Source organism: Nyctereutes procyonoides, unplaced genomic scaffold (assembly GCF_905146905.1).
Source record: "Nyctereutes procyonoides isolate TBG_1078 unplaced genomic scaffold, NYPRO_anot_genome, whole genome shotgun sequence".
NCBI lineage: Eukaryota > Metazoa > Chordata > Mammalia > Carnivora > Canidae > Nyctereutes > Nyctereutes procyonoides.
In genome coordinates this window covers 39,958,340-39,984,908 of record NW_026575020.1, presented here as the reverse complement: position 1 = coordinate 39,984,908, position 26,569 = coordinate 39,958,340, and the positions used below count along the sequence as shown (strand labels likewise).

The 26,569-nt window shown below is 41.2% G+C and overlaps 1 protein-coding gene and 1 pseudogene across 1 annotated transcript in view; one reads left to right on the top strand and one right to left on the bottom strand.

Annotated features, from left to right (window-relative positions):
• Nucleotides 1-21,491, bottom strand: part of PPP6C (protein phosphatase 6 catalytic subunit) — a 33,810-nt gene extending 12,319 nt beyond the window's left edge. The window contains exons 1-2 of the mRNA XM_055319133.1: nucleotides 21,234-21,491; nucleotides 1,421-1,516 (exon numbers count right to left, since the gene is read on the bottom strand). Of these exons, the coding sequence (XP_055175108.1) occupies nucleotides 1,421-1,516; nucleotides 21,234-21,308 (171 nt within the window). The 5' untranslated portion in view covers nucleotides 21,309-21,491. The remainder of the gene's footprint in view (nucleotides 1-1,420; nucleotides 1,517-21,233) is intronic.
• On the top strand, nucleotides 8,592-8,935 carry LOC129509277 (mitochondrial import inner membrane translocase subunit TIM14-like; annotated as a pseudogene).
• Nucleotides 21,492-26,569: the final 5,078 nt, after the last annotated feature.

Below are 26,569 nucleotides of genomic sequence, written 5' to 3'. Positions count from 1 at the left end.
CACTCCTAAAGTCTACTCTAGAGAATTGAGATTTTAAAAGATCAGAGATGGGGTACCTGAGTGGTGTAATTATTTAAGTGTCTAACTCTTGGTTTCAGCTCAGGTCAAGATCTCATGGTTGTAAGATGAAGCCCCACTTGGGGGCTCCGTGTTCAGCACTGACTCTGCTTGAGTTTCTCTCTCTCTCTGCCCTTTCTCCGCCCCCCCCTTCAAATAAATATATCTTTTAACAGATCAGAGATGACATAATGGGCTCTCTATTCAGAAGATGATAACATGCAGATGCCAGATTTATTATGACCTCAACCACCCAGAGAACAAATTGAAAACCACAAAAGTAAAGAGCCCTCTAAAGTGGTCAAAATAGAACTTAATTCACAGAGCAGCCACCAATCACAACCAATTTACACATATTTCTGCTCCTGTAGGTGGTCTTATTTAAGGCAGGGAAATTGCACAGATGACAGCAAGTCCTGTCGGCATCGATAAATACTATATTATTTACAATACGTGTCTTATAACCACAACTCCATTGTACGCATACAGCAGGCTGAATGAGTGTTCTGTTCAGCTTTCACTCCCAGTTAAAAAAAAACAACAGGGCAGCCCGGGTGGCTCAGCGGTTTAGCACCTGCCCTCGGCTCAGGGCATGATCCTGGAGTCCAGGGATCAAGTCCCATATCAGGCTCCCTGCATGGAGCCTGCTTCTCCCTCTGCCTGTGTCTCTACCTCTCTCTGTGTGTGTCTCTCATGAATGAATAAATTTTTAAAAATCTTAAAAAACAACAACACACAAAGCACCTCTACAAATACACAGAGGGTTTTCCAACCGAGCTACACGCTGACAGTAAGAGTCTAAAGATGAAGTGTACTACTCCTGCCACTGCCTTGAAAGTCTTAAAAACAAAAACTCAGCAGATGAAAAAAAAGGGACACATTTTCTCCTCCTATTCTAGTAGTGACTTGCTGTAAAATCATGCACCAACAATTTTATCTTTCTGAACCTTTGCAATTCTCATCCCCACTAAGGAAATAATATGTTTACAATAAAATGAGACATGAGTGAATAGAATGAATAAATAGAAATGAATAGAATAGAAAATTAGTGCCTAAAACCAAAGCACCTTCTGTTAATCACAATCACTGAGCTGTCCACGTTTATTTTCTCTCTCCGCCCTTCACAGAGCAATAATGCTGCATTCTATCCACTTTGCAAGTATAATTCCAACAAACTCCATGAATAATTTGACCACTGCTTTTACCCACTGTAATAGTAACCAGGAATCATTAGTGTCACGCAGACTTAGGCAATCTATCAAATGACCAGTCTTTTTTGTTTCTTGTTTTTCTGGCAGCTTTTTGCAGCAAACATGGAAACATATGCAGTACAAAAGCTAAAAATCTGCTCATGAAATTTTACCTGTCCGTGTATGTCTCCACACACTGTTACTGGTGTCGATACTGGCTGGACGTTTGACTCTTCTAAGAGGAGGTCACAAACATAGTCACATAGCCGCTGTAAGAGAAAACAAAATGCAACCTTTCACTATAATATTAAAACTAAGGATCACATGCAAAAAAGAGGTAATATATATATGTATAGTTTCATAAGAGAAGAAACTATCCTTTTAACAATTCTGTGGTTTGATTTGTCAACTTCCACCTTCATCTTATAATACCTGAGAATGACACAAAATGGCTATTCCAAAATGCAAACTCCCTGGTTATACAGACAATAGGTTCCAGAAAACAGATTTATTTAAAAAAAAAACTGTAAAATGATGCTTGTCACCAAACAAATGTAAGAGTAAATAATTTTAATAGGAAAAAGTTTTTATCTACTAATTTTTAAAGTAAATTCCAAGGGTGCCTGGGTGGCGCAGTTGGTTGAGCATCCAACCAACTCTTGGTTTTAGGCCCTATGGTGAGCTGCACACTCAGGGAAAGGTTTCTCTCTCCTTCTCCCTCTGCACCTCCTTCTTCCACCTCTAAGATGAATAAATGAATCTTTAAAAAAAATAAATGAATACAGTACATTTTAAACCATGCACTTACCGCATGACCTAGCAGATGCACTCTTAGCAGTGAAAATTTATGACCACATAAAAAAATTTGTGTACCAATGTCCCTAGCAGCTTAATTCATAACAGCCAAAAACTGGAACTTAATCAGTGTCCTTCAACAAGTGAATAGTTAAACAAATTGTGCTATACTCATTCTATGAAATGCTATTCAGCAATAACAAGAAACTACTAACACACAACAACTTGGACGAATCTCAAGAGATTTATTCCAAGTGAGGAAAAAAAAAACCTATCTCAGAAGGCTACATACTGTAGGATCCCATTTATATAACATTCTTGAAATAACAAATTATAGAAATGGAGACCAGGTTAGTGACTGCCAGGGGTCCAGAAATTAGGGGCAGCAAGAAGGAAGTGGGTATGGTTATAAAAGGACAAAATGAGGAATCTTTATAGTAATAGAAGTATCTGTATCTTGAATATCGTGTTGGATAGATAAAACTTTTGGATCAAGGGATCCCTGGGTGGCGCAGCGGTTTGGCGCCTGCCTTTGGCCCAGGGCGCAATCCTGGAGACCCGGGATCGAATCCCACGTCGGGCTCCCGGTGCATGGAGCCTGCTTCTCCCTCCACCTGTGTCTCTGCCTCTCTCTCTCTCTCTCTCTCTCTCTCTCTCTCTCTGTGACTATCATAAGTAAAAATAAAAAAAAAATTAAAAAAAAAACTTTTGGATCTAACAAAATTGCAAGGAAATAAATACACACAAATGAGTAGAAGTAAAACTAGAGAAATCAGAACAAGATCATGGTTGTGTCAATGTCAATATCCTGGTTGTGGTATTTTTACTATAGTTCTACAAGAACTTACTATAAGGAAAAACTGAGTGTAGGAGTACATGGGATCTCTCCATATTCTTACAACTACAAATAGTTATCTCAAAATAAAAATATTAAAATTAATTATAAAATGTAAACCTAAAATTGAAGAGTCACCCTACTTTTTTTTTTTAAAGATTTTATTTATTTATTCATAAGAGACACATACGGAGGGAGGCAGAGACATAGGCAGAGGAGAAGCAGGCTCCATGCAGGGAGCCCGATGTAGGGCTTGATCCCGGGACTCCGGGATCACGCCCTGAGCCTAAGGCAGATGTTCAACTGCTGAGCCACCCTGGCGTCCCTAATGAAATGATTTTAAACATTAATTAAGAAACCAAAGAGGCACCTGGGTGCTACAGTCGGTTGAGACTCCAACTCTTGGTTTCGGTTCAGGTCATGATCTCCAGGTTGGGGAAGAGGCTCCCCCTCAGGCTCCACCCTCAGCTCAGAGTGGGCTTGCCCCTCTCCCTCTGCTCCTCCCCAACACACATACATGCTAACTCGCTCTCTCTAATATAAAGTCTCAAAAAATTAAGAAATCTAAATGTTAGGGACTCCTGGCTGGCTCAGTTGGTAGAGCATTTGACTCTTGATCTTGGAATTATAGGTTTGAGTCTCATGTTGAGTGTAGAGATTATGTGAAAAAATAAAACCCATGGGAGCCTGGGTGGCTCAGTCAGTTAAGTGTCTGCCTTCAGCTCAGGTCATGATCTCAGGGTCCTGGGACCAAGGGCCCCATCAGGCTCCCTGCTTATGCTCTCTCTTCCTGTCTCTTTTTCAAAAAAATAAAATATTTAAAAAAATAAAAAAATCTAAAAAAAAAAAAAAAACCCAGAAGAAATCTAAATGCTACAGTTTACCTACTAAACATGTAAGAGACATACTTTACCAACAATATCTACTTCATAAAGAACCAAGCATAGGAGAGAACTCACAATGACAGGAAGAAAGGAAGAGGAGGAAAAAGGCCCCTCAAAAGAAAATGAGGGGAAATACAGCTGCTTAGAAAATTTCAAAATAAGATGATTTGTTCTTGTTCCTAGGATAAGTTCCTGATCTTCAAGTAGAACCTCAAAGACAAGATCTTTCTTTTGGACTGGAGTCCCTCTGGCTTGGGGCCCCTGAGTAGCTAGCTCCTTGTACTGAATTTCCCACAACCTTCAGATGCTTCACCAAACAAGCCTTAGTCCTGCCAATAATCCATCCACTATTCATAACAGGAACAGATACCAGTGAGTGAAACAATGTTTCTGAACTCAGAGCCTTTATAAAGAAAGATGGCTGCTCAAGATTCCTACAGATACAAAATTTTAAATTCTGGTTTACATTTGTAAAAGAAAAAAATCCAGGGGCGCCTGGATGGCTCAGTGGTTGAGCGTCTGCCTTTGGCTCAGGTCATGATCCTGGGGTCCTGGGATCGAGCCCCACATCAGGCTCCCCCTGGAGAGCCTACTTCTCCCTCTACCTCTCTGTGTCTCTCATGAATAAATAAAATCTTTCTTAAAAAATTCCAACTTTTTCTTTCCTATGTAGGGAAAAACCCAGTTCTTCGCTAGTGTATGCTTCTTTCCTGTGTGTCTTCTGTACTAGTCACAGAACACTCACACTTCTGGTCACCAACTATATAGAGGTTTTTTTCCCAACAAGTAATTAGCTGGTTGTTCTACAATTTAATTTAATTCTGACACTATACATGGAGAGGTGACATCAGATCCTAGAAGGGCTCAGTCCCACAAGACTATGCCACCTCCTCCCCACCCACCCACTCCCACACACTACAGACATCAGTCACAAGCTCAGGTTATCACCTATGCTTCTGACCAAGCAGCTACAGATCAAAGGTTATGGAAGTTACAAAGACTTTGTCCTTGGGTCTAATTAATTTGCTAGAGCAGCTCACAGAACTCAGGAAAACATTTACTTATATTTACCAGTTTATTAAAGAATGTGACAAAAGATACAAATGAATATTCAGATGGAAGCTCTCTGAACCTCTTACTTCAGAGATTTTATGAAGCTTCATCATGTAGACATAATCCATTATTAACTCCATTTTCAGCCTTTCTCCCTTCTGAAGAGGAGGGGCAGGACTGAAAATGCCAAGCTTCTAATCACAGTTCGGTTTTTCCAGTGACCAGCCCATATCCAGGAGCCATCTGGGAATCCAACCAGAGTCACCTCATTAGAACAAAAGACACTCCTATCACCCAGGAAATTACAACGGTTTCTGTCCTAGGAACTAGGGGTAGAAAGCAATATATATTTCTATTATCTCACTGCATTAAAAACCACCTATGTCAAATCTCTCACTTGACCCAAATGATAAGACTGAGACCCACAAGCACTCAGGTCACAAAGCTACTTAATCTTTGTGACAGATCTGGAACCCAGATTGTCTACCTCTTTTTACTGTACTATCTTGAATAGTTATTCTTTTTTTTTAAGATTTATTTATTTATTTAAGAGAGAGAGAGAGAGAGAGAGAGAGAGAGAGAGAGAGAGAGAGAGAGGCAGAGACACAGGAGGAGGGAGAAGCAGGCTCCATGCCGGGAGCCTGACGTGGAACTCGATCTCGGGACTCCAGGATCACACCCTGGGCCAAAGGCAGGGGCTAAACCGCTGAGCCACCCACGGATCCCCTTGAATAGTTATTCAATACAACAAATATTTATTGAGAGCATAATGTGATACCAGTAATTCTAGAAACAAAGAAATAAATAGTAATGACCAAACAGATGAAAAGCTCTGCTCTCAAGGGGCTTACACTCTAATGAGGAGAGGTATAGAAAACAAAGAAATAAGTAAAATATATATACATATTACTTTTTCTGATAGTGATAAGAAAAACAAAGAAAAATGAAGCACTGTAATGGGGGTAAATAATGGTAGAGGTGGGAGGAGGTACTGATGTCTTAAATAGGGTAAGCACAAAAGTCTTATTGGTAAAATGACTTTTGAGCAAAAATCTGAAAAAGGTAAGGTTATGGGGGAACAGCACTGCAGCCAGAGAGAACAGTAAGTACAAAATGCTTAGGAAGGTATGCTTGCTGTCTGAGAAACATGGAAGCTGGCGTGGTTAGTGAACTGAAAGAGGAGAAAAATAGGAAAGCACCAAAGAACATTTTTAGGTCCTTGGGGGTGAATGTAAGCACCTGGGCTTTTAACAGGAAGCCATTAGAAGACCCAAAGCAGAGGAGCAATTATGATCTTATGTCTGCTAGGTTTTATGGGCTATGAGGAACTTAGGGGTAAGGAAAGGTAGAAGCAGGGACACCACTTGGGGGCTTCTACAATAATCTAGGTAAAAGTTAATACTGGCTCGGACCAGCATCATAAAAGTAGGAAATGGTCACAAGTGAACAGATTCCAGATGTTTTCTGAATGTAGCATCCACTAGATTTGAGAACTGAATACAGAATATTGAAAGAAAGGAATCAAAGATGACTCAATGTTTTTGGCTTAAAGGGTACCTGGGTGTCAGTTAAGCATATAATTCTTGGTTTTGGCTCAGGTTTTACCCTCATGGGTCATGAGATCAAGCCCTACATTGGGCTCCATGCTCAGGCAAGGAGTCTGCTTGAAGATTCTCTCCCTCTGTCCCTCCCGACTCATGGCTTGCTCACTTGCTCTCTCTCAAGAAAATAAACAGGGATCCCTGGGTGGCGCAGCGGTTTAGCGCCTGCCTTTGGCCCAGGGCGCGATCCTGGAGACCCAGGATCGAATCCCACGTCGGGCTCCCAGTGCATGGAGCCTGCTTCTCCCTCTGCCTATGTCTCTGCCTGTGTGTGTGTGTGTGTGTGTGTGTGTGTGTGTGTGTGGGTGTGTGATGACTATCATAAATAAATAAAAAATTAAAAAAAAAAGAAAATTAAAAAAAATTGGCTTAAGTAACTGCACAGTTGTTAATAGTCATGATTGAGATAGTTAAAACTCCGAGGAAAGACTTAATTGTACTTTTTTCTTTTAAATAGAATTTATTTATTTTTTTTTTAATTTTTTTTTTTTTTTTTTATTTATGATAGGCACACAGTGAGAGAGAGAGAGGCAGAGACACAGGCAGAGGGAGAAGCAGGCTCCATGCACCGGGAGCCCGATGTGGGATTCGATCCCGGGTCTCCAGGATCGCACCCTGGGCCAAAGGCAGGCGCCAAACCGCTGCGCCACCCAGGGATCCCTAGAATTTATTTTTTAAAGCAATTTTAGGTTTACAATAAATTTTAGCAAAAGATATAGAGAATTCCCATATATCTGCTGCTCACAAACACATACATACAGCCTTTTCCACTATCAATATCCCATACCAGAGCGATACAGTTATTACTGATGAAGCTACATAGATGATAGATGCATCATTATTACACAGAGTCCAGTTTACCTTAGGGTTCACTCTTGGTGTTGTACATTGTATGGGTCTGGACAAATACATAATGACATGTATATAGAATGATAGTATCATACAGAAGTTTCACTATCCTAAATATTCTCTGTGCTTCATCTATTCATCCTTCCCTCCCCTAAACCCTGGAAACCTCTGATCTTTTTTACTGTCATCATAGTTTTGCCTTTTTCAGAGTGTCATACAGTTTATATCACACATAAGTCACTTTTCAGATTTGCTTCTTTCACTTAATAATGTGTATTTAAGGTCCCTTCATGTCTTTTAGTGGCTTAATAATCTCATTTCTTTTTAATGCTAAATAATATTCTACTGTCTTGATGTACCAGTTTATTTATACATTCACCTACTGAAGAACATGTTGGTTGGTTCCAAATTCTAGCAATTATGAATAACTGTCATAAACATCCATGTATAGATTTTTAGGTGAACACAAGTTTTCAATTAATTTGGGTAAATAGCAAGGAGCATGATACTAGACTGTACAGTAAGAGTCTGGCAAGAAACTGCCAAACAATCTTCTAAAGATGCTATACTACTTTGCATTCCCATCCAGCAGGAATGAGAGTTCCTGCTGCTATCCAACTTTACGAACATTTGGTGGTATCAGTGTTCTGGATTCTAGACATTCTAATAGGCTTGTAGTAGTTTTACATTGTTTTAATTCACATTTATTTCCCTAATGATGTATGATGAAGAGCATCTTCCCATATGCTTGTCATTTGTAGATCTTCTTCAGTGAGTTATCTATCTACTCAGGTCTTTGGCCCATTTTTTAATGGAGCAGTTTGTTTTCTTATTATTGAATTTTAAGAGTTATTTGCATATTACAGATAAAAGTCCTTTATCAGATGTGTCTTTTGCAAGTATTTTCTCCTACTCTGTGGCTTGTCTTCTTGTTCTCCTGACAGGGGCCTTTACCAAACAAAAGTTTTTAATTTTAGTGAAGTCCAGCTTATCAATTATTTCTTTCATGAGCATATTGTTTTGATTTAAGCTTAGTTTGGGAAATAGGGAACCAGGAATTTTTTTTTTTTAACAACCGCATTGAGACATAATACACATACCAGAAAATACCCCTCTGTAAAGTACAAAATTCAGTTGTTTTTTAGTATACTCTGTGTTTGGAAACCACCATCATAATTAATTTTAGAACATTTTTAGTGCTTGCTGGTGGTGGCTGTGTTGCTGTCTGGTAGAGGCATGGGAACTGGTGGCTGAAGCCTTTGGTTTGGGATGAACCTCACTCTTCGATGAAGGCCAAGAAGCTGAGCCAGAGCCATGGCCAAGTACAATGGTAGCAGTTGGGCTGACCATTGCTGCTGGATTTGCAGGACGTTATGTTTTCTAAGCCATGAAACATATGGAGCCTCAAATGAAACAAGTTTTTCAACATTTACCAAAATCTGCCTTTGGGGATAGCTAATACAGAAGTAGGTTTGAACCCAAAATGACAAAACGAGAAAAACCATCATTAATACTAGGCATCCTACTGCCAATAAAGGAAAAATAATAGCTGCTCATTGACAAATTATGTTTTTAAATCACCCAGACAAGGGAGCATCTCCTCATATAGCAGCCAAAATCAATGCAGCTAAAGATTTACTAGGTCAAGCCAAAAGTGAAGTAAATGTGTGATGAGTTTTAAGTTATTGTTAATTTACGTATATGAGTGCCAGCTTTTTACAATGCCTCAAAGCTACAAATTAAGAAAAAGAAAGAAAGAAAGAAAGAAAGAAAGAAAGAAAGAAAGAAAGAAAGAAAGAAAGAACACTTTCATCATCTCCTAAAAAATGATGTACCCACTGGTAGCCACTCTCCACTTTCCACAACCCTACCCCGCAGCCCATGGTGGTCACTTACCTACTTTCTGTCTCTATGGATTTGTCCATTCTGGATATCTGGACATGTGGCCTCTTATAACTGGCTTCTTTCACTATTTTTTCTTCTTCCTTTCACTTAATATAATGCTTTTCAGGTCCATCCATATTGTAATATATGTTATTGTGCTATTCTTTTTCATAAATAAATAATACTCCACTGTATGTATTTACCACATTTTACTTATCCATTCACCAACTGCTAGACATCTGGGTTGTTTCCACTATTTGGCTGTCAGAACCTGATTTTGATACATTAAGTCTCAGGTGCCTATCAGACTTCCAGGTACCCCAGATGTGCTGTGAACAAGTGATCAAGTGAGTCTTGAATTCAAAGGAAAAGGATCTGAGTCAGAGAGACCAATTTTCAGGATATATACACACATACATGAGACTAGAAGAGATAAAGTAACTGGAATGCCTGGTGGCTCAGCGGTTGAGCATCTGCCTTCATTCAGCTCAGGGTGTGATCCTGGAGTCCTGGGATTGAGTCCCACATCGGGCTCCCTGCGTGGAGCCTGCTTCTCTCTCTGCCTCTCTCTCTCATGAATAAATAAATAAAACCTTAAAAAAAAAAAAAAAGAGCATAGCCTTTGAAGTCCCAAAAAGACTGGAGGTCAAGTATCAGTTCTACATCTTACCTATTACTTAGCTTACTATTTGTTACCTTAGCTATGTATCCCTGAGCAAGTTACTTAACTTCTGTGTCTCAGTTTCCTCATTCACAAAACAGAGATACCTACCTAGGGATATTCTGAGGAGTAAATAAGATAGTGCATGCAAAGTGCAAAGTTTTATACATACACACACAAAAAACATAAAATACTCAATCTACTACATACACTGAACTATAAAACATGACCTAGAAAGATATATACCAAGCCCACATAGCAGTTGCTGGAGATGTCACACAAAAGGAATTCTACTTTCATCTTTATTTCTTTTACATTTTAAAAAAGCATGAAAACATTTATTCTTCGTGGAAGGATACAGATGTGCTGGTAGATTATATTTCCTATTTTTCAGTGGTTACTGCATTTTTTTTTTAAAGATTTTATTTATTTATTCATGAGAGACAGAGAGAAAGAGGAAGAGACACCAGAAGGAGAAGCAGGCACCATGTAGGAAGCCTGATGCAGGACTCGATCCCAGTACTCCGGGATCACACCCTGAGCCAAAGGCAGACGCTCAACCGCTGAGCCACCCAGGCGTCCCAGTTACTGCATTTCTTAAAAAACAAACAAACAAACAAACAAACAAAAAAAACACTAAAATATCAAAACTAGAAAACAGCCTTAACTGAAAAAAAAAAAGCAACATGCCAAAATAATGTACATGCTACCTCTTATATTAAAGAAAAAAATTATACATACACACACTAGCTTGTATTTACTTGCACATGCATAAACTGTTATTTCTGAAAAGATCTGTAAGAAACACAACACTAGGGTAGCCCGGGTGGCTCAGCGGTTTAGCGCCGCCTTCAGCCCAAGGTCTGATCCTGGAGGCCCAGGATCAAGTCCCATGTCGGGCTCCCTGCATGGCTTCTTCCTCTGCCTGTGTCTCTTGCCTCTCTCTCTCTTTCTCATGAATAAATAAAGTCTTAAAAAAAAAAAGGAATGCAGTAACTGGGACGCCTGGGTGGCTCAGCGGTTGAGTGTCTGCCTTCAGCCGACCAATATGAGGAAGGGAATTGGGTGCTGAGGGCAAAGGTGGAAGAAGACTTAACATTTATAGTCTTTTGGGGATCCCTGGGTGGCGCAGCAGTTTAGCGCCTGCCTTTGGCTCAGGGCGCGATCCTGGAGACCCGGGATCCAATCCCACGTTGGGCTCTTGGTGCATGGAGCCTGCTTCTCCCTCTGCCTATGTCTCTGCCTCTCTCTCTCTGTGTGTGACTATCATAAATAAATTTAGAAAAAAAATTAAAAAGAACATTTATAGTCTTTTATATCTCTTAAATTTGGAAACAGATGAGTGTATTACCTACAAAAAAAAAAAACTTATTAGAAACATATTACCAGAAAGAATAGTCTTTCCAGCAGGTAGTACCAGGACAACTGGATTTCCACATGCAAGAGAATGAAACTGGACTCCTATCTCACAGCATTTATAAAAATTAATTCAAAAAGGATCAATGACCTAAATATAAGAGCTAAAACTATAAAACTCTTAGAAGAAAACATAGGGGTAAATTTTCTTGACCTTAGATTTGACAATGGAGTCTTAGATACATCAAAAGAATGAGTGAGGGACACCTGGGTGGCTCAGCAGTTAAGCGTCTGCCTTCAGATCAGGGCGTGATCCTGGAGTCCCAGGATTAAGTACCACATTGGGGTCCCTGGCTGAAGCCTACTTCTCCCTCTGCCTATGTATGTCTCTGCCTCTCTCTCTCTGTGTCTCTCATGAATAAATAAAATCTTTAAAAAAGAAAAAAAAAAAGAAAAGAAAAGAAAGAAAAGAAAAGAAAGAAAAGAATGAGTGAGGGGCACCTGGGTGGCTCTGTTGGTTGAGTGTCTGCCTTCAGTTCAGGTCACCCTCTCAGAATCCTGAGATGGAGACCTGCATAAGGCTTCCCTGCTTGGTAGGAAGTCTGCTTCTCCCTCTCCTGCTCCCACTCCTGCTCGCCCTGCTTATGCTTTCTCTGTCAAAGAAATAAATAAAATCTTAAAAAAAAAAAAAGAATGAGCTATAGGGGTAACTGGGTGGCTTTGTTGGTTAAATGTCCCACTCTTGGTTTTGTCTCAGGTCATGATCTCAGGATGGTGAAATCAAGCCCCACACCCAGCTCCTTGCTCAGTGGAGTCTACTCGGGATTCTCTCTCTCCCTTTTCCTCTGCCTCTCCCCTCACTCTCTCTCTTTTTCTCTCTCTGAGATAAATAAGTCTAAAAAAAAAAAAAAATCCTGGGCAAGGGACTTGACCGGCATATATCCCAAGAAAATATACAAATGGCCAATAAGCACATGAAAAAGTGTTTGTCATTAGGGAAATAAATGCAAATCAAAACCACAATGGGATAACACTTCACACATACTGAGGTGACTACAAGTTTTTAAAAATGAAAAAATAACAAGTGCTTGCAAGAATATGGAAAAACTGGAACCTTCACGCATTGCTGATAGGAAGGTAAAACGGTACAGCCACTATGGAAAACAATTTGGCAGTTCTTCAAAATGCTAAACAGAATTACCACGTGCCCAGGACTTCCACACCTAGCTACATAGCCTAAAGAATTGAAAGCAAGGACTCAAACAGATACTTTTACACCAATGTTCACTACAGCATTATTCACAATACCAAAAAGTGGACACAATACCAAGTGTCCATTCACAGATGAATGGATTAACAAAATGTGCTACATCCATACAAAGGAGTATCATTCAACCATAGAACAAAATGAAGTACTGGTATATGCTACAACCCTGGGATCATAACCTGAGCCGAAGGCAGAGGCAACTGACTGAGCCACCCAGGCACTCCTTGATGTTATACAATTTTTTTTTAAGATTTTATTTATTCATTCGTGACAGAGAGAGAGAGAAAGAGGCAGAGACATAGGCAGAGGGAGAAGCAGTCTCCAGGCAGGGAGCTCGATGTGGGACTTGATCCCGGGATTCCAGGATCGCACCCTGGACGGAAGGCAGGCACTAAACCACTGAGCCACCCAGAGATCCCCGATGTTATACAATTTTTGAAATAATACAGTAATTTTTTTAAAAAAATATTTTATTCATTTATTTATTTGAGAGAGTGGGAGAGTACAAAGGGTAAGGGAGTGGGGAACGGAAGGACAGGGAGAGAGAATCCTCTCTCTCCTCGCTGAGTGGAGAGTCTGACTTGGGGCTTGATCTCACAACCCTGAGATCACAACCTGAGCCGAAACTAAGAGCTGGACACAACTGACTGAGCCAATCAGGCGCCCCTAAAACAACACAGTGATGTTTTAAAGTACTTATCTTCTGACCTTACCCACGTTTTTAAGGTATAATGCCTTGCCTAATTAATCCTTGTAACTTTTTTTAGGTATACTCACCAAATCTTTTCAAAGAGAAGTCCAAGATCTGCATGTTATCAGGCACCTGTCCCATCCACATTCCCTTTCAGATTTTACATCTTTTAGAACAGGCCAAACTTCTATGGGTGAAAGTCAGAACCATACCAGGAGCACAATTTAAACATTTCCTCCAACACATCCTTGGACACAAACCACCAGAGAAGCTATCTCCCATTCTTTTCTCCACAATGCATCTCTGGAAGAGAAAAGTGCGCTATTTCCTACAATGTTGATTTCTCTATTTGCCCACCCTCACAAAACCATTAGTTACTTGTAAATTTGGGGGCTCCGCTATGTATATCCCTTTAAAGATCAATTACTAAAATGTTACCCAAAGAAACCTACTATAAACTCCACCCTGTAATAAGCCAAACAATCCTTTAGGGCCGCCTGTCCTCACCCCACATTATACTGTCCTCCTTTCCCAATTGCTTTTTCCCAAATTACACTTTAATGTCATGCCATCTGCCTGTGGTAAGGGACATTATAAGAACAGAGCTACAGAGCTTGTCATCATGTAGACTATAAATAAGATGCACAGGATGCTGTTATTAAACAGTTACCTTCAAGGAGGACTCAGGAAAGGAATGTCTTGTTCATCTCTATCAAGGATAGATGTGATTTCCTGTGAAGCTTGTGTTTGTCATCTTTTAGACTTAGTGAAATTTTTTACCTGATCATCGGTTTCTATCTTTCAGTACACTCCTTGAAAGCTTAGGGCTTAATCTCAAAGAAGTAATCTGCTCATCACAGCTTTTATTTTATATACAATTCTTACTTTTACTGCTGGCTCCATCTTGATTTCCTATTTTACATTCTCTTTGTCTCATTTTTCTTACTTATTCTAAATGCAATTTATCTTGCTATATTGAATACACCTTTGTAAACCATTCTATTTCCTTTTGGGATAAATTGACATTTTGAAACTAATCACAGCACAGATTCCTTGAGCGACTCCATGATTCCCATATATGAATGTGCTTGAATTTGCACCCACATATGTCTGGCTCTCGCCCAAAATGCCCATTGAGCTGTAAGTCACCCCTGGTAACTGGCCCACACCCCCCAGTGTTGACCTGAAAATAACAGACCATAAACTCAAGAAAGTTACCTTGAAACCTTGCCAATCTCAAAGGTTGGTAAGTGTCTACAGAACACATGTAAACTACTTAGGCAGCATCTTCAACCTGTGGCCAGGCACACTACCTTGAGTAAAATAACAGCTGTCTCCCGTCACTGCCATTTCTGCAGTCCTAAGGATTTAGAGTTGAGTCTCTAAAGCAAAGCCACTGCCTCTTATCTCTCCAGTTCAGCAGAGGCTTATAAGTTCAAACCAAGCACACACAAAAATAAGTCTATGAAATCTCAATACAAACTCTACAGAAGTCAGCCAACTACACTACACACCTAGTGGCCTCAGAGAGCCTAGCCCTGCCATGGGTAAGACACATGGTCCTTTCTTCCAAAGCGCTTCACAGCTTTGTTCTACTGCTTAGTTTTTTAAGAAGCTTGGTTTCTCTTACTGCTTGAAAACAGTCACTGAGGCAAGATTCTCAATCTATCCAACTATAGGGAAAACTAAACCCATATCTCCCCACAGTGCCCAATTAGTTCCTAATCCTTGAACAAGTAGGGGTTCATAGCCCCATTCTTAGAAGACCCTATTTCCCTTCTTTATCTTTTCCTCAAGAAACTCAAGGTTCTATTCTATTCTCTGCTCCTGTCTCTCTGTCCCCTCTTGCTCCTCAAATACAGTGGGTTTTAAATTTTTTGTGATTCTTTGATTAGCTGACTTTGCTATCTAAAAACATACTATTGCCTTTATTTACTTTAACATACTATTATTTATAAAATCTCTTGACTTAAATAAAAATCTGGGGACCTGGGTGGCTCAGTGGTTGGGCATCTACCCTTGGCTCAGGTCACGATCCCAGAGTCCTGGGATCAAGTCCTGGATTAGGCTCCCTGTAGGGAGCCTGCTTCTCCCTCTGCCTATGTCTCTGCCTCTCTGTATATCTCTCTCTGTGTGTGTCTCTTTAAGATAAGTAAAATCTTAAAAAAAAAAAAAAAAAAAAAAAAAAAAGAAATAAAAATCTATCTAAAATTATTTTTCACGTAGCCTTTGTATACAATTTCTACTGTAATATAATTCACTGGGAATAAAGAGCTGGAATCCTTGGGGCAGCCCAAGTGGCTCAGCGGTTTAGCGCTGCCTTCAGCCCAGTGCCTGATCCTGGAGACCCGGGATCGAGTCCCATGTTGGGCTCCCTGCATGGAGCCTACTTCTCCCTCTGCCTGTGTCTCTGCCTCTCTCTCTCTCTGTCTCTCATGAATAAATGAATAAAATCTTTAAAAAAGAGCTGGAATCCAAGATGACATCCTTACAATCCAGAAGGAAACAAACACCCATATCTTCAATCTAAATCAGAGTTTCTCAGCCATGGCACTACTGATAATTCTTTCTTGTGAGGGGCTGCTGTTCTATGCATTATAGGATGTCTAGCATCATATAGGATGTTTAGCATCATATCTGGCCTCTATACCCACTACACACCCATAGCAACCTTCTAGCTGTGACAATCAAAAGTATCTCCAGACACTGCCAAATATCTTCTCAGGGGCAAATTCACCCCTGAGAAGTTGAGAACCACTGGTTTAGACCTTTCCCCTGAGTTTATTACTATCAGAGCTATTAGTGTCTGGAGCACATATGACAATTAATAAATATTTGATAACCAACCAGCCTGTGTATCCAACAGATATCTGGACATCTCTACCTCAATGTCTTGACTTGGCAGCATATCAAACTCGGTAGGGCCCAAATCAAACTCTCTTGCATTCCTTAATCTAGTTACAGTATTTACTAAAGCAATCTATGCCAGAACTGAGATTACACTGAACTCCTCTAGCTTCCTCAAAACTTAGACCTAACCTGTCAACAGGTCCTAGTACACCTTCTTCATCTCCTTTTATTTAAAGTTTTTTCTTTAGGGGATCCCTGGGTGGCTCAGTGGTTTCACGCCTGCCTTTCGCCCAGGGCACGATCATGGAGTCCCGGGATCGAGTCCCGCGTTGGGCTCCCAGCATGGAGCCTGCTTCTCCCTCTGCCTGTGTCTCTGCCTCTCTCTCTCTCTCTCTCTCTCTCTATGTCTATCATAAATAAATAAAAATAAATCTTTTAAAAAAAAGTTTTTTCTTTAGTAATCTGTATACCCACTGTGGAGATTGAACTCACAACCCACAGATCCAGTCGCATGTTTTTCTGACTGAGCCAGCCAGGAGTTCCCATCTCCTTTTAGAAACCACAATCACTTGTCACTACCTTACTTTAAATTCTCATGTCACCTGGCCTACTGCTTCTATGACATATTTGCCCATTGTAAACCGTGGTCCCCAAGTGCTGCCAGAATATTTCTAAAACCTACTGTCACAATGCTCCTTAAAAATTTCTCAAGGGCACTCCTCTTTCTATGGCACTGTTTCCAAAACTCCATTAAGATACTGCCTTCATGATTTTTGTCATATTTCTACCACATACAATAGTGTATCCCTGTTTAGGTTTCTTTGAATCTACTTTTCTTTTTAGTTAGCTACATTTTTTTAAATTTTTTTTTATTTATTTATGATAGTCACACACAGAGAGAGAGAGAGAGAGAGAGAGGCAGAAACATAGGCAGAGGGAGACGCCGGCTCCATGCACCGGGAGCCCGATGTGGGATTCGATCCCAGGTCTCCAGGATCGCGCCCTGGGCCAAAGGCAGGCGCTAAACCACCCAGGGATCCCGAGAGTCAGAGGCTTAACCAATTGAGCCATCCAGGTGCTCCAAAAGTGGGAATTTTTAATAGCAAATAAATTCAGGTATATACTCCATGAGTCACTGTTGCAAAACCCACTAAATCTCATCAAGTCCTGGCTCTGATATTTGTTCTGCCTTACACAAGGATTGTGTAAATGACATAATGGACATAAAGATACTCTGAAAACTATAAGCAGCTATGAACATTCTAATCATTGCTAATAATTCTGACTGTGGAATCCAGAAGCCCTGCATGGAGAAAGTGGCATCTGAGTCTGAGCTCAAAAGGGTCATGGAAGGTATTGTATACAGCAAACACAAGCAGTAGTTATAGATGTGAATCTCGGACCCAGACTACCTAGGTTTGAATCCCAGCTCCTCCACTTACTAGCTGTATAACTTCAGAAAGATACTTATAATCTGTCTATGCTTTAGTTTACCTATCTATAAAGCGGGGCAAATATTAGTACCGAACTCATAGAGTATTAAATGATTTATTATTTGTGCTATGTAAGTATTAAAAAACTAGGTGATAGACTGAGAGAAGCAAAGAAGGAAGAAAGTACAAGTCATGTTGTCAGAAGAGAGCTCGGAATGGAAGGTAAAAAGAAAAGTGATGAAGTAGAAGTACCTAGAAAAAGCATGCTATTTGTCTTCCTAAAAAAAGCTATTAACTGTATCAGAAAGAGCTCTGCATAAGGAAGATTTATAACTTAATTCATTGATTAGGTGCACATCCTCAGGCATTTCATAAACTCTATGAAGCTCAGTATCCACAGTAAAGTAAGAAGGGGCAGAACTAGAACTCTGATTCTCTTAGCTCTGAAATTCTAGAAAAGAAACCAAGAAGTCATTAGAGATGTGCACCTTCCCATAGAACACCTATGTTACAGGCTCATTAAAGCCACATATAACTATTGAGCACCTGAAATGTGGCTAGTCCAAATTGGGATTTGTAAATGTAAATAAATGTAAATATATACACATTTCATAGTACCAAAAAAAAAAGGCCGAATATTACATTAATAATTTTATATTGATTACACGTTGTAATTGGGTTAAATATTACTAAAATTAATTTCAGGGACGCCAGGGTGGCTCAGCGGTTGAGCATCTGCCTTTGGCTCAGGGTTCAGGGTATGATCCCTGTCCAGGGATTGAGTCCCACATCGGGCTCTGTGCGGGGAGCCTGCTTCTCTCTCTCTCTCTCTCTCTGTCTTTCTCGGTCTCTCATGAATAAATAAAATCTTTTTTAAAAAGATGCTGGCCATGGAACCTGCTTCTCCCTCTCCCTCTGGCTGCTGTTCTCTCTGCTTGTGCATGTTCTCTGTCAAATAAATAAATAAAATCTTTAAAAAAAAAAGCTTAAAAAATAACTGTCCAAGAGATCAAACTACCCCGAAGTTACAGAACCCTTTCCCCACCGAAATTCTTAAGTATTCAGTAAACCTGCTTTTTATCACCTGACCAGATATGAAATTTCTATCTCCCAAGATCCTCTCTGAAATCTTTATTGTGGATGAGAACCACCTGAGCTTTTTTTTATTTTTTAGATTTTATTTATTTATTCACGAGAGACAGAGAGAGGCAGAGACATAGGCAGAGGGAGGAGAAGCAGGCTCCACGAAGGAAACCCGACGTGAGACTCGATCCTGGGACTCCAGGATCACACCCTGGGCTGAAGGCAGACACTCAACCACTGAGCCACTCAGGTGTCCCTGAGCTTTTTTTTTTTTTTTTTTTCTTTTTTTTTAAGGAAGGTTATGCTTTGGCCTACTCACTTTCATGTATTTCAACTTTATTCCTACAAAAGTTATGCAGATTCAATAACGTACTAATGATTCGACCACTTCCAATCTAGATATAGAGAAATTGTAATTAAATATAAAACACCCGATGTACTTATTATTTTATTTAGTACCTCCAATTTTTAGTCAAATTAAAAACACAGGCAAATTGTTGTATTCTTTTCTACCAGAACAAAACTTTTCCATCATGACCATTAAGTGGCCCCAATTATTTTTCTTCCTCTGACAGAATCTTTTATTTTGGCTCTAAAGCCTCAGAAAAGGTGCTCCTGAAATACTTTCTTGGCTTATCTAATTTTAGTTTCTATTTCATGCCAAGAAGTAGAAATAAAATTAAATTTGAAAAAAAAAATTAAATTTGTTTAAAAATATACCAGACATGAACAGCACAACTAAATTAATCTGATAAAACCATTTCCAAGACAAAGAAGAAGAGCCTTCACTTACAGAGAAAAATTCAGAATGCTTTTTTCCCATTAATTGTCCAGAAGATGGGGGGTGGGGAGTTATTAAGAAACAGAAATACATAAGTACAGTCCAATAGTGTTGCAAAGGGAAATGAAATGGTTTAATAACTATATTTCCATAAGGTGGGAAGGAAATTCAAAGTTTATCAAACTAAGAGATCTAAAGAAAATCCAACTAATTATCTTCCAAATCATTTCAATAGCCAATCTCAAGTTAATATCAAGACATACTATAATAATCAACATTTTATTCATTAAAAACACAAAGTCTGGGCAGCCCCGGTGGTGCAGCGATTTAGCGCCGCCTGCAGCCCAGGGCATGATCCTGGAGACCCAGGATCGAGTCACACGTCAGGCTCTCAGCATGGAGCCTGCTTCTCCCTCTGCCTGTGTCTCTGCCTCTCTCTCTCTCTCTCTGTGCATCTCTATGAATAAATAAATAAAATCTTAAAAAAAAACACACAAAGCCTAAAAACAGCTTTACATGTACTAAAAAAACAGAAAATTCCACATCAAATCACTGATACAAGAAAATCAATTTGATACATGGAATTAACAATGCTACCAAAGGACATGTGGTTAGTTTTCCATGAATTAGGTCCCAGTGTTGGTTATATCCTCATTTCCTCAAAAAAGCATAGAACGGAAGGAAGCCACAAAACTAATGTGGACTCAGATGAGCATAAATAAAAGCTACGTTGCTAGTACTGGCTTTGTCCTTATTTTAATCAAAGTATCGTATTAAAAAGGGAGAAATGCACAAGAATGACTCCCCTATCACATAGCACCTATAATTAACATGTAAGTACAATTAAGTTACATCCATGAGAGCTGATGTGACCTTAAACATTTTGCATACCTGTTGACTGATGTTAAATATCAACTTCTGTGTGAACAGAACAAAATAAAAACAATTTGCAAAGATAAATCGCTTTAAATCCACAGATGAAAGGGGGGGAAAAAAGAACTCAAAACTACCAACAGTTTACCCACTTAACACAGAGTAAATCAAAGTTACTGAAAAAGTGAAACAGGCACTAGCACTAACCTCTGAACGCTGTCAGACACCTAAGCACTGTGCATACAAACACTTCTCAGAAAAGAAGTATACACATTCCCTTTCTCTTACATTCATTCCTTTACTCACACATGTATTTGCTGTAACTTGGCCTAGGCAGTAGCAAGGAACAACTCATCTCCTTTGGGAAACGAAGAAAAGGAAACCTTCGGTTAATAAGAGATTATGTGCAAACAACTTAAGGGGCAGAAAGAAAGTATTGAGGGCCTACTACTTTTTCCACTGAAACTGGATCAACAACGGACAGGAAAACCGGTTCACATCTGAATTAACCTAAGTAAAGCAACACTCCTAACAAGCAATTGGGACAAGGGGTACGGAAAGAGGGACGACCTGACGTTCTCTGACATCACTACCAGACAGCTCTGGCCCACCACCGTCTTCCCCTTCCGCAGGGACCTAAACACACCGGGGCCGGTATCTCCTGCCAGGCGCCCGCCACTCCGCGCTCCTGTCACCACCTCTGGGGCTGACCCCATTCCGACAGTACTGTCCGTGAGGGCTCGGTGGGGCTCCGAGAAACCGGCGTCAGGGTGAGGGGAGAGAAGTCCTCCTAGCAAAGCTGTCAGAGCTCAGAGCCCTGGGGTAGCCAGGAGGCGCAACCCTTGGGCAGAGGCCGCGCACCCCCGGGGATCCCCACCGAGGGAACCAGGACAGCATTCGGGGGACTCGGGCTCCCCCGCTCTCCGCGTGACGCCCGGTCGGATCCGGTCACTTGGCCCCTCGTTAGGCCGACCACCGCGACGGGATGCCGGCGGGGGTCCCGCGGAGAGAGGAAGGGCTGGCCGGCGGGCGCCCCACTGCCGGAAGGGGCGAGCCCCGCAAGCAGCGCTCCCGCCCCGGCCGGGCTCACCTTCAGGTCGTTCTCCGGTAGGTACTTGCACAACCGCGCTATCTCCACATACTTGTCCAAGTCTAGGGGCGCCATTTTAGAAATAACAAGCCCCGACGGCGGCAGCGGCAGCGGCTGAGGCTCTAGTAGCGGCGGCGGCGGCAGCGGCGGAGGCCGAAGCCGGAACTCTTCTTACGTCACGTCCGGTCCGTGAGAGGCGTCTGCGCAGCGGCGTAAAACTTGACCGGCTTCTCCCCGCTGCCTCTCCTTGCCCCACGCTCTCTCCCGCTGAACCCCGGCTGCAGGTCCCTAGAGACATCCCTGGTCCGTACAGTGAAACCTGCGGGGACCCGTAGTTTTCTGCCGCGGGGAGTACTGGGATTTGTAGTTTTCAGTAGTGGCCAGCTACCCCACTTTTTCTCTCCCCCCTTCGTTTAGACTTTCACTTCTGTGGGCCCAGCGAACCTTTTCCGATGCAAAAAGACAAAGTAGGTGACCGAAGCCATTCCTTGGTTTCTCACTTCGACCCTTTTAAGCATTCTCTCACCAGAACATCTTCATTTAACAATTGGTAAGCCTGGCCATAGTTAACCTGTTTGCATCTTTTCAAGTCCTTGTGGAAACCTTGCCTATGCTTGTGGCAGAGACATCAGGTACCAGTCTTTCAGCATGGGAGGGAAGGGAAACAATGATTAAGGATTTCTTATGCTAAATGCCATATAAATGCTGTTTTTTTCCGTTTAATCCTCATAACAGTTGATAAGAAAGCAAGGTTCAGAAAGGTTAAGCAACTTGCCCCAAAACTCACAGGAGCTAGGTAGGGGAGTAGAGACTGGTCTACCTGGTTTAAGCATGCTTCAGTGTGAGTCTCATGAGGACAGGGAGTCTTTTGTTCTACCCTTAGTGCAAAAAACCCAGGACCTGGCACGTAGTGTAACTTCAACATTCATTTAACAGCTATTTCTTGAACACCAATTATATGCCAGGTACAGTTGTAGGCATTTAGGATATTTAGCAAGCAAAATAGACAAAGATCCCTATCCTCAATTGGTAACTACATTCTAGAAGAGGAGCAGAACTTAAATAACTGTATTTGTTAGGAAATGATAAGTGCTAGAGAGAAGGAAAAAAGCAGCGGTGTAAGGGAGATGGGGTGATGCATTTCTAAGAACCAACAGAGAGGTAGAGGAGTTAGCCATTCAGATGCTTGCGGGCAATTACATATGGAGGCATATCTAGATGGAATTTTCTTGGGAGGTTCTAGCAGGGGAGCGCAGCTACTGGTATACCCTTGACCGAAGAACAGTCCTCCTCTATTAGGGATGGTCGTCCTCCTCGAGGGGGCAGCTTCTCGGGAGGGACACACATGGAGCCGTGAGGGAGGAAGGGGACACCCGCCTAGCCAGCCAGATCAGCTGAATCAACCCTGGCGATCAATGGGGTGACAGATGTCGCAGCCAGATCGCCCTCACATCCTCTAGATGGAATTTTGGAAATGACAAGATTAGTGTGGTTGAGTAAGAGGAAAGGACATGAAATTTTACTTTTAATCTAATAGGAAGCTACTGCAGGGTTTTGAGCAGAGGAGTAATATGTGTAACTCATTTTAAAAGGATCACTCTGGCTGCCGTATGAGACTGTATTAGGCAATGGTTGCAGATGAGAGATCAGTTAGGAGACTTCTATAATCCAATAGTAGCAGGTGCTCAAAAATATTTGTTGTTCAAGAGAAACTGGACCAGATCCTCTTGCTCTAAAGTATATTTTGGGGGTACCTGGCTGGCACCAGTCAGTGGAGCATGTGACTCTTGATCTCAGGGTTGTGAGTTTGAGCCCAATATTGGATGTGGAGATTACTAAAAGATAAAATCTTAAAAAAAAAAAAAACAGCCTTTTTCCTCTGGGCCGCCAACATACCATCCAGACTGAGGAAGACCCGGAAACTTCGGGGCCACGTGAGCCATGGAGAAGCACCCAGGAGGCCCGGGTAATGCTGGTGGCATGCATCATCACAGGATCAACTTCGACAAATATCACCCAGGTTACTTTGGAAGAGTAGGTATGAGACATTACCACTTAAAGAGGAACCAGAGCTTCTGCCCAACTGTCAACCTTGATAAACTGTGGACCTTAGTCAGTGAGCAGACGCGCGGGTAAATGCCGCCAAAAACAAGACTGGAGCTGCTCCTATTATCGATGTGGTGTGATCGGGCTACTACAAAGTTTTGGGAAAGGGAAAGCTCCCAAAACAGCCTGTCATCGTGAAGGCCAAATTCTTCAGTAGAGGAGCTGAGGAGAAGATAAAGGGTGTGGGGGGCGCCTGCGTTCTAGTAGCTTGAAGCCACATAGGGGGAGGTTCATTAAATGCTAACAAGTGAAAGTAAAAAATAAAATAAAAATAAAATAAATAAAATATAAAACCTTTAACAAAATAAAAACTGAATTTGGGGGACATATGACTAAAGTTTACTCCGGTCTATGAGTTCTTTGTATTACTCTTGAACTGTTCTGTAATTGTGAAACTGTTTCAAAGTAAAATTAGATCCATTTATTTGAGAGAGAGGGAAGGAGGGAGGGAGGGAGCAGGAGGAGGGGCAGAGGGAGAGGGAAAGAAAGGAACTCAAGTAGACTCCCCACTGAGCACCAAGACTGACTTGGGGCTCACTCTCACTACCATGAGATCACAACTGTAGACAAAATCAAGGGTCAGATTCCCAATCAACTGAGCCATTCAGGCACCCCAAAATTATTTTTTTTAATTTTGTTTAAAGTTTTTATTTGTAAGTGATCTCTACACTAAACATGGGGCTTGAACCCACAACCCCAAGATCAAGAGTCACATGCTCTATTGACTGAACCAGCCAGGCACTCCTAAAATTAATTTTTAAAAGTTTGTTGCAGTATGAATGATGCCCACAAGCATACATTTCTTCATTTATTCAACAAATACTTATAGAGCACTTACAATGTGAATGAGACAGATATGATCCTTGCCCTCATGGAGTATACAGTCTGACAAACAGTATACATATAAATGAGTAAATCCTAATTATAAAGTGTGATAGTATTAACAAGGAAAAGAAGGGGTACTGCAAGAAAAATGGAATGGGAGAAGCCTACCTTAGGTTGGCAATATAGTAGAGGTAAAGTGTGCAGACTCTAGCACCAGAAGACTAGAGTTCAAGTCCAGGCTCTATTACTCATAGTGTGACTTTGGCAAAGTTATTTATCCCTTTTTTAAAAAAAATATGTATTTATTCATGAGAGACACAGAGAAAGACAGAGACACAGGTAGAGAGAGAAGCAGGCTCCATGCAGGGAGCCCGACATGGGACTCGATCCTGGGACTCCAGGATCATGCCCTGAGCTGAAGGCAGATGCTCAACTACTGAGCCACCCAGGCGTCCCCAAAGTTATTTATCCTTTTTGTGCTCTAGTTTTCTCGGCTTCTATATGGAAATAATAATTGTCATCATATTGTGTGGAAATAAGAATATTACTTACTTTAAACGCTTGCCCTAAGATTTAATAGAGTTAGTATATAGAAAGGACTCAAAAACACTATCATGTACAGAATGAGTGCAATGTGAGTGTCAGCTCTTAGTATTGAATGTGCAGGAAAGGCCTTTCTAAAGGGGTAACATGGGGATCCCTGGGTGGCTCAGCGGTTTGACACCTGCCTTTGACCCAGGGCACAATCCCGGGGTCGAGTCCCATGTCAGGCTCCTGGCATGGAGCCTGCTTCTCCCTCTGCCTGTGTCTCTGCTTCTCTCTCTCTCTCTCTCTCTCTCTCTCTCTCTCCCTCTGTCTATCGTGAATAAATAAAATCTTTAAAAAATAAAAAATAAAAAAATAAAGGGGTAACATTTAAGATTTTAGGGGGAAAAAGTAAAAAGATGATATGCTCAGGATTTTTTAGAGAAAAAATTCCAAATGAGGAAAAGATGCTGTTGTTTTCAACTCTTTAAAATTAGAAAGCTGGCAATTCACTTTTCAGGTCTGAACATCAGTAACTGGGAATTCATCCCACTCAAGATACCTTCTCAGAGGGGGGAAGGAAGGCAAGTAAGGAAATGGACATGATTGTTCTTTACAAATTAGAACATGCTTGAAAGTGATCAGCATCACTGCTGATTTTGCTGATAAGTCAGTGAACAGGTAGCTTATGAAAGTGGAGAGTATTCCCTTCCAGTGAAAACAGGTGGCATTCCTCACATTACCAAACCATCTGCTAAACTCCCTCCCAAAGCCCCACTTCATTCAGTGAACCTCACTCTTTACATACATATCGGAGAGATATGAGGGAAGCATCCTTTAGAGTGTTAGGTGACCTCTAGAAGAAGTGATAGACACATTGGTCATTGATTTTGGAAACGGTGTACAGAACTAGCTGACTGGAATGTGTGCTTAGTTTTCCTTGGCAAAGGAGGAAATCGAGGCTCCTAGTTCTGCCATTTATGCAGGCTAATCATTGTAAGTTCTCTGGGCCTCCATTTCCATTTTTTTATTTTTTATTTTTTTTATTTTTTTAAAGATTTTATTTATTCATGAGAGACACAGAGAGAGAGAGGCAGAGACACAGGCAGAGGGATAAGCAGGCTCCATGCAGGGAGCCCGACGGGGGACTAGATTCCAGGTCTCCAGGATCACGCCCTGGGCCGAAGGCAGGCACTAAACCGCTGAGCCACCCAGGGATTCCCCATTTCCATTTTTTTAAATAAAGATTTTATTCATTTGAGAGAGAAATAGCAATAGAGATAGCGAGAGAGAGCATGAGCTGGGAGGAGAGGGAGAAGCAAGCTCCCTAATGAGCAGGGAGCCCGAAACGGACCTCGATCCCAGGACCCTGAGCCAAAAGCAGATGCTTAATAGACTGAGCCATGCTGGCGCCCTCTCCATTTCTTTTCTTTTTTTTTTTTTTAAGATTTTATGTATTTATTCATGAGAGATACACAGAGAGAGAGGCAGAGACACAGGAGGGGGAGAAGCAGGTTCCACGCAGGGAGCCCGACGCAGGACTCGATCCCAGGTCTCCAGGATCCGTCCCTGGGCTGAAGGCGTTGCTAAACTGCTTAGCCACCGGGACTGCCCCCTCCATTTCCATTTTAAAAATAGATTTCAAAAGTTCTTTCCAGCAATTTCTGAAATGTGATTTCTAGTGTAAAGCATAGGTCCCACAAAAAAACTGGTAGCCATTTTGCCCACACAACTCTTCCAGTTTTTCTTGTTGATATGCAATACCAGATTGGCATCTTAAAATGGAGCTAAGCCAAAAGACACAGAGTCCATCAGAACATTCTGCAACTCTGAGCAGAAATCTCCATCTAGATGTACATGGACATATATGGCAGGGCCAA